We start from the raw sequence: 13,214 nt of genomic DNA on the forward strand, positions 1-13,214 counted from the left end.
TTCTTCCTAAAAAAGGGATAAAAGTACAGACTGAAAGTCGACCAGGTGCTTTCGTTCTTGGACAGAGCTGTCTTTTTCACACTAACATGGAAAACAATACACAATAGAACGAAGAAACGAAAAATAGTGAGATGTCACTGTTTTTCTGCAACTGCTAGTCTCGAAGCGTTGTGCTAAGTGTGCAGCGTACATACTGTTCGCGTTTGGCTTTTCTTATCGACAGGTTTGTCCTGGTTCCTTACTAGATATCTGTAAATTGCCTGCTCACCAAGGCTGTTCTTGATTCCTTGAGCGCTAACGTAAAAATATGTTGCTTACGAAAGCCCTGGCGTACGCTCTTCGGGCAAAATATTTTTGTACCATGAAGTCCTACCTACAGATGACATGCCGTGAAGAAAAAATTAGGGAAGCAATAGTGGGCTCGTCTGGAAGCCGTCAATCGAGAGGCTATGAGAAACATCACTTGACTTCCATGCATCACAACGATCGTGGCACTTCAAGGGAATGCCCAGCTTAACACACTTTATGAGCTTTTACAGCAGCACCGTGATGCTAGTAGCCTTAAGACCACCCTTTAGCACTCACCGCGAGTACTCAGGACTTATGCTTCATCCCATACTATACAGTCACCACCACCCTCAGTTTTTCTTCAATGGAACTTTGTCTAGCTGAGCGACAACAAACCTACCAATCTTAGTTCACCAACCTCATCCTATGCGGCATCGTCCCTTCGCAAGTGAATCGCGGAACAAGATATCCACCTACCCCGCGGCTCAGTCATTATATATGTGGATACCAGCATCCAGGGCTGTGAAACAACTACTGCAGTTTACTGTCCCTGCAAGCCTGCACTTAACAAGATGGTCAGGTTTCGATTCGCGGAACCCCCTTCTTCCTTCTGTGCGTAGCTGGTAGCTTACAAGACGCGCTTTGCTCTGTAGCCGCAGTTGTCCTGCTTCCTACAGCCCACATTATCATCGACACTGACGCCCTCAAAGCAACACGTCTACTCCGAGGCGTCAGCCACAGCCCAGAAATCTGCAAGAAAATACATCGTCTGGCGACTCGCATCCCGCAAGCCACGCGACCTGCTGAGTTCTCAAAGCTCTGCAGATTCTAGAACCCGCTTGGCGACACTACTCACGTCAAGGCCTCAATTACTCAGCGCGGGTGATGCTACCCTTATTCTCACAAGAAAGGAACACCTCCGGCGCCTCACACGTGCTCTCGTCCCTCCGTGTGCGGTAAACCTCCCCCGCCGTCTTACCCGTACATGGGAGGTTGTGCTTCGGAGAATCCGGGTCGGGGTTGCCCTTACTCCTGCCGTCACTCGGACGTGGCCTCACTTTTGCCACTTATATCCCGCCCAGGATACTGAGGCTGATATTCACCACTTGTTGCGGGTTTGCCCTGCGCTGAAGCCAACTAGAACTTGCCACCTGGTAGCAGCGGGTCTCCCGCCGGACAACACGTCCTCATATGTTTCTTGGACGCAGGGGCCACATCACCGCGCCCTCCTCGCCTTCATTAGATCAGCCCATCTTTTTTCCATCATTTAACACCCACCCACTTTTTTCTTTCTCTTTCGCCTTCTCAGCTCCCTTTATGCCCTGAGGCAGTAAATAACGTTATGAAAAAAATTAAATATCTTTTTTTTATATGAAGGAAATGCGACAGTATTTTTTTTACTCGACGAATTGGTCTAGTTCTTAATAATCATCAATTGCGATTCTATTCTAATTCTTAGTTCATTTTCTTCCTCTCTACAATCATCTTTATTTGTGATTCTATTGTAATTCCGAATAAGGAACTGCTCAAAATGTGTAACGTTGTTAGACAGCGGCACGTCGTGATACCACTGCCGACACAGTGTCACAGCGGTTGAGCGATGCTAACATAACATAACATAACATAACATAACATAACTAGAGCTGGGGATAGTGACCCAAGTCACTCACACCGAGGAATGCGAGAAGTAAGAGCGCCCGCAAACTTCATTTCTGAAGACACTTTTTTGGGGAGCCTTTATATTTTGTACGTAGGCCTGATGCTGTCTGGGTAAACTGCGTTTTAGTCATTGTCATTTTTTCTTATATATTCTTCCTCCAGCGTCTCCCTCCTCTGACCTACAAGTGAAGATGGCAGAGGGAAAGGAGGACTTTGACAGGTGGCAGAGACAGAGGCAAATTCTGCTCAACGCCACATGGAATGTGGAGGCTGCACACAAACGCCAACGGACAGCGTTTGCCTCCATGGCCCTCATCATTCTATGGCATCAAAACCAGCGTTCTAGACAACACAGCCAATTCAAAGTTGGTTTTCGGGGAAAGGAAATAGCGCAGTATAGTATGTCTCTCAACTAGGCGGACACCTGAACCGCGCCCTAAGGTAAGGGATGAACGAGAGAGTGAAAGAAGAAAGGAAGAAAGAGGAGACGTAGTCGAGGGCTCCGGAATAATTTCGACCACCTGGGGATCTTTACCGAGCACTTATAATGCACAGCACATGGGCGTCTTTGCGTATCGCCTCTATTGAAACGCGGCCGCCGCGGTCAGATTAGAGCCCGAGCACTTCGGATAAGTAGCCGACCGCCCTAACCACTGGACCACCAAAGACAACACAGAATCTAAAATGAAATATTCTAGACCTACCTATGATTAGCTGCGCAACACTGAGAGTTGCGCCGGTGTGAATTCGCGATATGTTTTCAGGCAGCGGTAGAAGTATGGCGCACATTCAAGGGTTCTCAAACAAAGACTTGTAAACTGTAATTTTGAGCTACGTTTGTTAGGATGCGGGCCAAGCAGTCCTAATGTAGAAGAGAAACGGGATGCTGGAGAGGATGTAAATATTCCTTATAAAGTAAGGAGTATTCGCCGATACCTGAAACAGAGCATTAACTCATGGAACACGGATGACACATGGCCAACATTAAAGTTCATGGAAATGAATTCCAGCGTCTTTGTATATGTGGTTTCAGCAACTTAATTGGATCATTATTCAGCGAGGGCGGACCGCTGAAACAACACAGGAAGGCCGTTATCTGCATTTTCAAAGCGGGCTGATGAGAACCCCATCCCCGTTTTCTTAGACTGGAAGTGAATGCCCAATAGGGTATGCTAACGTATTAACCGAATACTAATTTCTGAGATGTTCAGCTCAGCATGCTTGGGTAGTTTAAAATTTAGTTGAGTTTTTTTCTCCTGTCATCATGAAGCTTTAAGGTGCTGAGGATCTTTTCACTGCATTCTTTTTGCAGTACTGTATTAAACATTAGCTTCATTTCTAATATCTTGCAAAATACACAGTATCATATCAAAAGTAGAAAACTACATGTACAGCTCTGTAAATATCGGGCCCTTTGCGCTTACACCTTTCTATCATATTCTGCTTATTCCTTCGCATGTTTGTTTCAAGCACAATCTTATGCAAATGAAATTTTAACTACAATATGGGAAAATGTAATAAATACAGCTTAAGGCACAATATAAATCGTTTTGTTTTGTATAGATAACAGGGGCAGCAAAAGTTGATGTTCTAAGCATGCATGTACGCTTAATCATTTGTGCCCTATTATTTGCTTTTATTTGTGCCACATTATGTTACTCGTGCTGGGCGGATTCGTCTTGTAGGCTTAACGCATCAGGAGCGAAGGAACAAGACCACTGCTGCGAACCGACACCAGAACAGAACTGCGAGCCGTCTTTATTTTCTCCGCCGGGTGGCGCGCGCTATATGTGTTCCCGGCGCCACCTAACAGAGGGCGCTACAGTCTATTCCTATGCTGCATCATGAATCGAAAATAAACTTTTCTGTAGATAATTTTTTAATTTTCTCAATAATTTCTTGGAGAAAACTTTCAATCGCGGCAGCCGCCATGCCGAGTTTTACTGGCTCGAACTTAATAGTACAGTCCATACTGTGTTAATCATTCTTAGCTCTAGAGGCTGCACTTTTTCTCTTTTTGTAAACCGTGTACCATCTTTCAGGAAGAGACTGGCACCATGGTCGATAAAGTTTGATACTCTCTCCATGGCAGTTCTGGTTGTAAACACGCTTGCACTGTTCAGGCAAGCGTTCGTTTGCGTAGCGTGCGGGTCGCATAAGCTGGCACCCTGGAAGAAAGTAAAAAAAATATTTGGTCCTAATGGGCACCCCCATAGCATTCGGCCCAAGCAGCAGTAACGTTGCCTGATGACACAGATCTCGCGCAGACTACACAGCGATCCAGCTTTATGCCGTTATGCACATTGTACGCTTAGAAACCCTCAGGTCACTTCCCGTACAAATTAGCCTTGCTGAAGAGGTACCTCTAGATTACATTACACGCATTTAACAGTATAAATTGTATCCTTGTTACACTAATTAAGGCTCGAAAGCTAAGAAGAAAAAACTCATTTATTACTACTCTAGATAAGGCTGCATGATGATCGTCCTAACCCTGGAAAAGTTGCATCGAGCCAATGAGCATGCAGACAGACTCGAGGAAATATTCTATTCTTTCCATCACTAGTCGTGTTTGGTCAGTACTTACTTGCTTTTTCGGACTCTGATTTACGGTCATCAACAAAGATCATACAAGTCCTTTTCTTATCGACATACATCAGTTTTCGCACCTTGTAGGGGTCATCTAGAGGAACAGAAACAAGTCTTTTATGTACTCGGTATTTTTTTCGGTCTTATGCAAAGTGCTTGCTAACTGAGCACCACAGTGATGCGTTTTCGATAACAGAGCACTCATTCCCAAGTGTTTTCCATGTGTCTCACTGAACGAAAGCTAGGAATCATATTCTCGCATTTGCCCGGAATTAGTGTCTCAAAACTTACATGACCATTTCGTACAACTTTTGCACACACGCTTGCTACTGTTCTCGAAAAATGTACTTTAAAAATCTCAAATTACTGCAGCCATTTTGGTGCTAAGAATTCAAAACAATTCTTATGGAGTGCAGGGTTGAAGGTGTCACTTACGTGGCCTGAACTTGTATTTCACCGCGTTGTACGTGTCATGCTTTCCCGTTTTCAGTAGATCCAGTCTTGTACTGAACTTCACCCTGAACGTTATGACGACGTTTTGAACAAAAAAGCCAATATGCAGAATCAAATGAGAGGAAATGACAGATGCCGGCTATATTCTTGAGTACCCTAGTACTTTGCGCTGGGCGCTCGATTGTTGCTTAATCATAATTATGATAATAGGGTGATCTCTCCGATGTGTCCAAAATTGCCTTCTACACTTTTTTACCGAACCGCATTTAAAACCATGTCAAGGTGTTGCCTGATCAATTTTGATCGCGAATTCAAGCCCTTATCTCATATCAAGTGAAAACAACAGAATTCCATCGTCACCTTCAGTGCTGAAATAACAAATAAATCTTTTAGGCGCCCACCGTCATTCAGCGCATCGCTCCATGTACAGTTTTTAGGAACATTCGTACATTTGTGCTGCTTGCGAATGGGGACTCTGAGTGTGGTTTGGGCTTTTGTTTAATAAAAATTATTTAAGAGCTAAATAACGAAAATGCTTAAAACTAAGATCGGTGCTCTTACAGGTACATCCTTGAATACGGTGGCGTCGATCCAAGTGTGAATGCGTACTTCGTCTTGCTGTATTTGTTCATGCGCTGCGAATAAAGGCACCGAGACTTGGAAGCAGTGCGGTAGTTTCGCTTTATGACGAAAACTTTTCCTCTGATGTCGATGGTCTTCAGATGTAAAAGGAAAACAGAAAAAAAGGCTTTAGAAATTGTTGGCTTCTAAGACACATTTATAGCTATATTTGTTCAAGTTTAATCATTCAAATGCGCAAAGGAGGCAAACTTTAACTCAATGCACAAAGAATAAAACTGAAATATAGATCGCTTATGAAGTTTCGATAACATTTCGCGCTACGTTGGGGTGAAGTAGTGCTTGCTTCGCAGAAATGTGCACTTTATAACACTAGCAGTGTGACTACATTTAGATTCCCTCAACGGAGCTTGCTGAATATTTTACAATAGTAAATCAGCAGTCCTAGCATTTATATAAAGAGAGTTTCACCTAAGATTTTACACAGATTTTAAATATAGGCTTCCTTAGAAGACCGCTTTTTTTGGCATAGCGTTGCCAGCGGTGTGGTACATTAGAATACAGCTAAGCCGTGATACCTAGCAGGCTGAATACCTAATATCGAATAGTTAGCTTTTTAAGTATTATTATTAGGCGCCTTAATTATTAAAAGCCGTATATCCCACCGTAACTAATATATGTATATAAAATTCAGAATTTCGGGAAGGGGTTTACCCTCGGCACGTGGCCCAAGAAATTTTGGCTATTTCGACGAGTTACATGCACTGGAGAGGTTCCTTTGCCTGCAAGCTTCTCGAAAGCCCATGTATTTTGGCGATGTAGCCAAAATTTGTTGGAGGACAGAGGTTAACCACGTTCTTGAAATTATGAAAAAAACTGATATGGACATTACTTACGGTGGGCTACGTACCTCTCACTAATTAAGAAGCATAACAGTATTATATAAAAATTTAACTATTTATTATTAGCTAACAATTCTGCTAGTTAACACGTCCTAATTCTATTCTAACTACTACACCGCTGAGAGTGCTATGCAGAAAAAAGCGGTCTTCTAACTCAAAAAGTCTATGTTGAAAAATTGTGTAAAATCTTACGCGAAACACCCTGTAGAGCTTTTGCCTACCAAATGGATACAAAAGGTGAAGCTATGCCTGAACAGGGAGTCTAAGAGCTAAGTAACATGTTGGCGCTGATTGCCTGCAGCAAGAACAAGACTTGACAAAAATCTGGCATTTTGAATAAAACGTTGCAAAGGTAACCATAAAAAATCAGTCCCTCTTACAGCTCTGACATTCTGATGATGGAAGTTTGCCACTCTTTCTTCATACGGCTTGTCTTTCCGGCTTCCTCCAGACATCACTTCGGTGCATAGTTGCAAGGTCACGATGACTGCGAACGCACACCACACTGCTAGTTTAGTCGTCATAGATCCGGCGATAGGAGCATGCGCTACTAAAGGAAGCTTCTGGTACACTAGGTTAATAGGCTCGGAACAGAAGCATAGGAGCATACACGCATTTTATGGACTAAGTTAGCGCACAGCTTGCTTTCAAAGGCAAGTTTCCCATCCATTATCCGGTTGAACAGTTCGCAGTGGAACAAACCCATGCCTTTGAAAAACAGCACTGAAACTACATCCACTTGTTCGTCCCCATTCCATTCTTTGCCACTCTGTGTGAAGTGACAACCGCTTTGGGACTGTGGCCATAAGCTATGTCGATGTATTGTTCTGAAAAGGGTAAAGGAGATTGCCTTTCCAAAAGCAGCCATGTTCATGTCTTGACATTCAAAGAACACGTAGTTGCTGGGCAATACTGCTGTGGACCGAAAAAAAAGGGCGACACTTTCTTTTGCTTTACGAGTAAAATGGGGGTGACAAATTTAAAGCATAGTCGCTCTGGTTTAAAGGCTGCGCATTGTTTCATCAGAAAGCAATGACCTCGAGCTTCTTGAAAGAAACTGACCTGAAATTTCGAAGGGGTTGAACAATATAAGGACATTTTAAAAAGTGATATTTTTAACGAAATTAAATTTTCACATTTTCTTTCAACGAAATGTCGATTCATTCCTGAAAATAACTGCGGCAAAAATTTTGCTTCGAATTAACAGCTTTAAAAGATATAGCCATAGTTGTAACCTCCTGTGCAACTCGCGAAACAAAACTGAAGACAAGATTTATTTTCAACAGCGCTATACAACAGGACCAGACATTGGAGGGCACGAACACGGCGCTATGTTTGTCTGTTCCAATATCTGGTCATGTTGTCTAGCGCTGTTGAAAATAATTCTTGTCATGGAGCACCAACTCGCCCAGTCTGCCGTGCTTCTTCAAAACTCAAGCTTTTGAGCCAAAGTAATGCAAAATTTTGCATTGCTATTTATTTTTGCTGCAGCTTTTTAGTTTTACATATAATACCTGTTTCTTAACATTTACAGCTAGTTTTGTTTGTATTCAATAATTAAACGCTCTAAAAAGCCACAGAAGACGTTTTTAAAAGCATTAGATGGTTATGTAAAATACCAACGCTGAATATAGGCTTCTCTGACGGCATGTGTCATTTCAAAACTGGTTGAAACAACATATATTTTGTCGCACATTGAGATCAAGCCATGTCCACACACGAACGTAGCTGGCCCTGCAGGTAAGGGACAACGTATATGTAAGTCTTCCTGTCGCTATAATGATCCTGCAAAGGTTAAGAAAAAAGCTTGAAAAATTGAGCTGCCAAACGCGCGAAACCAATGAGAAGTAAAACAAAGGAGGGGCTGAGCGACAAATATGGTGGATTTTAACCTTCCTATGCATTGCTTTATGTACTTTGTATTTGTCCTCATTCTTCTTTCTCGTTTTTCCCAGGACACACTGTTTTCCCGTGTCTTATAACACGAGAAATCATGTACAAAATTTTGTAGCTAATGCTACATTGGCCACAAACTCGCAGTTTCGCCGGGCTCGCATTCCCATTGTGGTAGCACCGCACCACGTGACCAACCACGGGACTGCTCACGCGATCAACCGCGTGACGAACCACGTGACAACTAGCCAGACAACCAGACTAACCTGGACTTGCAGTCAAGATTAAGCAAGGCTAACCAAGCTATGCCTTAGCATTCCCTACATATATCCTGGCATAGCCAAGCTGAACCACTGCTAAGAAGAATGCTTTGTGCTCGGTTTTGACCGCAAGCATATATTGAGGTGAAAATATAGTAAAGCTTGTAGCATGCATACTTTTTTTTCTGTCATTCACATGGACCTAAGACTAAATGCACTGCTTTGGGGGAGAGGAGGGGGTGGGGCATTTTTAGCAATCACCCAATCTCTCCTAGATCGTGTGATATTGGCAGCTTTTTGCTTTAATTTTGATGGGCTGCGATCATAAGGGAACAGCGCTGAGCTAATGTTTACAACCGTCTCTCTCTCATGCGTATGGCAAGAAGAGAAGCGGTGCAGATTATTCTGTTGCTGCACCGAAACAACTGTCAGTGTTGTCACGTGACTGTAGCTATAGGCGCTAACTGCGTGCATTAGAGAAGGTGACTTTTGCATGAACTCAACAGAGCTTGTAATCGGGTGGAACTATGCTCACATCAAATAGAATACGATCGGAAGCTTTAGTTCTCTCGACCACGCTATTTGTGTATAAAAAAAAAGAGCCCTCAGTACTGCCAATCATCTTGAACACCGTAGAATGTGCAGGACGAGATCATTATCCTTCAAGAACGCTCTCATCGCATTTAGCATTGCCAGCAAATTGGCATGGAAACTTGGCGGTGGCAGTCCGCATCAAACATTTAAAGAGAACACAACAGTATTCCGTGGCTAAATGATAAACGTTAAATGTTTTGCTTCTTTGGGCAGCTATTGGTGTTTTTAAGCCGATTTCAATTAACGTTCTTAAAAGTCAGATGGCTTGTGCCTTTACTCCAAAGTAGGTTTTTAATCTCGAAAGATAACTGCTTAGAAAATACAGTATTTTTTAAACATCGTTGCTGCGTGTAATTATGTTTCAAGGATGTGAGCTAACTACAGGATATGCATGAACGAAGTCTTGTAATGACTTGGTGGCAAAATTTGCCGCAATTTTTTTATTGCGTTTTATACCTATCTTGCGCACGTGCCCTTATTCTCTAGAGAACGTAAGACCTCCAGGCCGGAACGTAGCACCAATCCACACCGTGGGTGTGTGCCATCATCTTTTCAGGCAACAACAACAACAACAACGTAGCACAGTGTTTTGTATCAACATGCACAAGGAGTAATTGAAAGTTGGCTAAACAAGCATATTGTTCACTGCTTTTTATGAAACCGTGTCGCTAAAACAATCAGCAAAATATTGTGTCGAAGAAAACTAAGCTGGCAGGCAAGATTATCTTTATAAATGTAGTAACTAGACGTGAGAGTAGCCTAAACACCAATATTTTTTTTTGTGCCTGAAAAGTACCAAGTACGACATTCCCTGGATATAATTACTACCTCCGTTTAGCGCACATTTAGGCCTGACGACACGAGACCATTAGTGCAGCAACCGCCTTGGCAATGGTAACCACGTCCAAGAGTGAAGGGGGTTATTCCAGTAATTTGCCCTGCGAAGCATGGTTCCGAAACTAAACTCAGCACTTAAATGGTTTTGCGCGACCGCATGCATCAAATGCCAATGCCTGCCATTTGCGTGCAAAAATCGCTGAGGTTATGCTTAATAACATAACCATTTGCTTCCAGAATTTTCTTCTTTTTAAACAGCGATCACCCATGTGCTGGCCATTTTTCTCCTACCAGCCTTTCGAAACACCCACTTTGCAAATTTTCAGCAGAGAAAATTTGTGTTCGACTGAGCTGAACGGCATTAAAAACATACCAATTTTTCACTAGGGCTAAGTTCCAAGCTTGTTGGTGATGGATTAATGAATTATAACGGAGCAGCACGGACAACATTTCAGCAGAGAAAATTTGTTGTATGATTTCCTGCCTCTGTGCCGCAGTAAAATCGATGTCCCGCTACCGCCGTTGACCTCCCAACGTCTCTTTTACTCATTTGCTTCAAAACAGCATTAAAGCGCTCGTCTTACTGTCCTGCTCCAAAGAGTGTGATTGTGATAATAATTGGCACTTCGTATACTATATTTCATCTTTTTCATTTCAGCTAGTTTTCATCGTACCCTCTTAAAAAGAAATGCCTTCTGTTAGCGGAATAGCACTCATGCGCTCACCAACACCCACCATGAATCTTGCCTCCGTCTTTCTTGTGCCGCTGCCTAGCAACAGCGACGCCATATTAAGTTGAAAATAAATGAAATAAATATCCACGACGGGGAGTTGATTGCGCGGCGGCGTGAACACATCGCCTTCGCAGGCAGCTGATTGAGAGTGCTAGGCTATCGCCGCAGTCAAACACTTCTCGTGCTTGAACTGCGACAACACTCGCGTCGCCCCCTTCATCGACAACCATCTGCGGAGCGAACAGGTCACATCAGCTTAATTCGATCACAGCTTAACTTGAGTCTAATATTGTAGCCAAACGTGCCGATGACAAAGCAAAGCAAAACCATGAGGCAGCCAGGTTAAACATGTTTTCGCACATCTACCGAGTTTAACGGCGTTAAAAACCTACCAATTTTTCGCAAGGGCTAAGTTGCAAGCTTGTTGGTGGTGGATTAATGAATTATAACAGAGCAGCACGGACAACATTTCACACTTCTTCCGGATATGTGCCAGTGTCGACAACAGCGCGACTAATGCGGTGCAAAAAATGAAACCCGGTCTTTAACCCTTTACTTGCCAGTGTTCCAAAATTGAAACACATAAAGCTCACTTTTTGTTACTCTTTTATATACACCCTATCTCGAAATTGCTGCACGATAATTCAACACAGGATCTTAACTCTATTATTTATTATCTAATTGTTTTGAGACTTTAGATTATTACTGGTAAACGGACGCATTTTGTACCTCGTCTCTGCCAACGGTTCTTGGAGCTTTTCCGCAGGAGAAAAAATTTTGAAATGAAAAAAGTACAGAAGTAATGATAAAAAATTGGTAATTTTTTAGGCAAAAAATATAGAGTTAAAGCCTGTGTGTGCTTCACTGCCTCTGAGTTTTATGCAAACGTTTCTCTTTGAAGCATTGCCGTTTGGCAGTAGTAAACTTCAAAGACAGGCGATACTCCTTTCTTCGAGGGCCGCATTACACCGGCTGGCGTAAACGCTGTCCTCTTCAGCTCTTTAAACGTGCGGGCGCCGATATGCTGTTATTATCGGGCAGGGCGTTAGTTGGAGCGTTGCAAGCGCGCATCCTACATATGTTACGCCATAGCCTCCTATATTTTCCATGCCTGGTCATCGGCGCCAAGATCAAAGGATGCCGACCGTCCCACTTTTCGTCATAGCTGCGCGCGCCGCTTCTCGGCGATCGGCAAAACTACACGTGGGGAAATGAATGAGGCGCTCGCCACGAAGAGGCGCTTTCATCGGAAATTACCTAAAACCTCGTTCATCGTCTGGTTCATCGCTGCCTGCCTAGTTTTGCCGCTGGCCGTGATGAGGCGCCTGGATAGCAGACAACTCGCTCGCGGCACAGAAATTGAAGTTCGCGCGAACCAGCAGCACGCGCCTACTGCCGTGTAGTGAAATAATAATAACACTTCTTACCTTTTCACACTTCGTCCGCAAGGAGCGCGGGAGCCTTGATCTTGCTTGAACGGCCGCTTTTGAGCCAATGCCCAGACATGGAAAATATAGGAACCTATGGTTAGACCCGCCGCTTGCCTTCTGCCTCTCAACTTCATTCCGCGCCCGGTGCCTGAGAGATGTTTCGAAGCACCTGGGGCATGTCATGACCAAGCATCCCACCAGATAATGACGGCAATGATTGCACGGAGCGACAGGCGGGTCGTCTGCCCATTCCACATGATGATGACGAAGGCTGCGTGCACAAGGATCATGTATAGGGTGGTCGCAAGACGACGGAACGGAGCCACGCGTAGGTCATCGTGGGACCCGCACATCGTAGTTATGGTGTAAAAGCCATTCCTATGAAATACTTCCCTCCCAATACCAATTCTAAAGCGCTGAATGCTACACAGCTCAATTGGTGAAAGAGAGCGTTACTTATGCACACCGTTTTTCTCCATAATTTTCGAATAATTTGCTGGCAGCTACAACGGTGTCTTCAGATAGGAAGAAGAAATTTGAACGGCACAGACCATAAAACGCTTTTTTCAAACGACATTAGCATTCTGTATATGGAAACATGCAACGATGATGCACATTTTAGCACAACTTCGATCAGCGAATTGGTTTGCTGAACAACGGGTGCTGCTACAAGAAGATGTGGTTGAATAAATGGGGGGGGGGGGGGGGCGAAAACCTGTTTCTAAAGAAAAAAAAAATCAAAATAAACTTTCCTGATCTAGTATTCTCTCTTTAAGACGCAGCGTTCGATGGTTTCCTCACAAACACAGGGCGAACATCATCTGTATGGCTTGTGCCATGGGAACTAAAATTTCTTACCGCCTAGGCAAGTGAGGTAAGCTAGTGTTTCCAATCCCCGACATCCTGGCTCTCGGGACTACTCTATGCAGGGGTCGAACCTTCAGGATCGCAACACTCGGAGCTCCGGAGCCTCCACTTCTAGAGAAAAGGCTACGT

The 13,214-nt window shown here is 43.6% G+C and overlaps 1 protein-coding gene across 1 annotated transcript; it reads right to left on the bottom strand.

The window, feature by feature from the left end:
* Positions 1-3,690: 3,690 nt before the first annotated feature.
* Positions 3,691-10,332, bottom strand: LOC144104259 (uncharacterized). The gene is made up of 5 exons (XM_077637152.1): positions 6,851-10,332; positions 5,551-5,705; positions 4,972-5,054; positions 4,535-4,630; positions 3,691-4,115 (listed from the first exon to the last, which is right to left on the bottom strand). The coding sequence occupies exons 1-5, from the start codon at positions 7,076-7,078 to the stop codon at positions 3,925-3,927; spliced, it is 753 nt and encodes a 250-aa protein (XP_077493278.1). The 5' UTR covers positions 7,079-10,332; the 3' UTR covers positions 3,691-3,924.
* Positions 10,333-13,214: the final 2,882 nt, after the last annotated feature.

This window comes from Amblyomma americanum, chromosome 9, assembly GCF_052857255.1.
Source record: "Amblyomma americanum isolate KBUSLIRL-KWMA chromosome 9, ASM5285725v1, whole genome shotgun sequence".
NCBI classification, from domain to species: domain Eukaryota; kingdom Metazoa; phylum Arthropoda; class Arachnida; order Ixodida; family Ixodidae; genus Amblyomma; species Amblyomma americanum.

What these genes read in the sequence shown, in the direction of transcription:
- LOC144104259 (XM_077637152.1), bottom strand. Translation starts at nt 7,078, where the DNA reads ATGCTCCTATGCTTCTGTTCCGAGCCTATTAACCTAGTGTACCAGAAG. An exon ending in ATCATCAGAATGTCAGAGCT is followed by an intron (nt 5,706 to 6,850) that starts GTAAGAGGGACT and finishes TTACATCTGAAG; the next exon opens with ACCATCGACATCAGAGGAAA. An exon ending in ATCAGAGTCCGAAAAAGCAA is followed by an intron (nt 4,116 to 4,534) that starts GTAAGTACTGAC and finishes ACTTTCTTCCAG; the next exon opens with GGTGCCAGCTTATGCGACCC.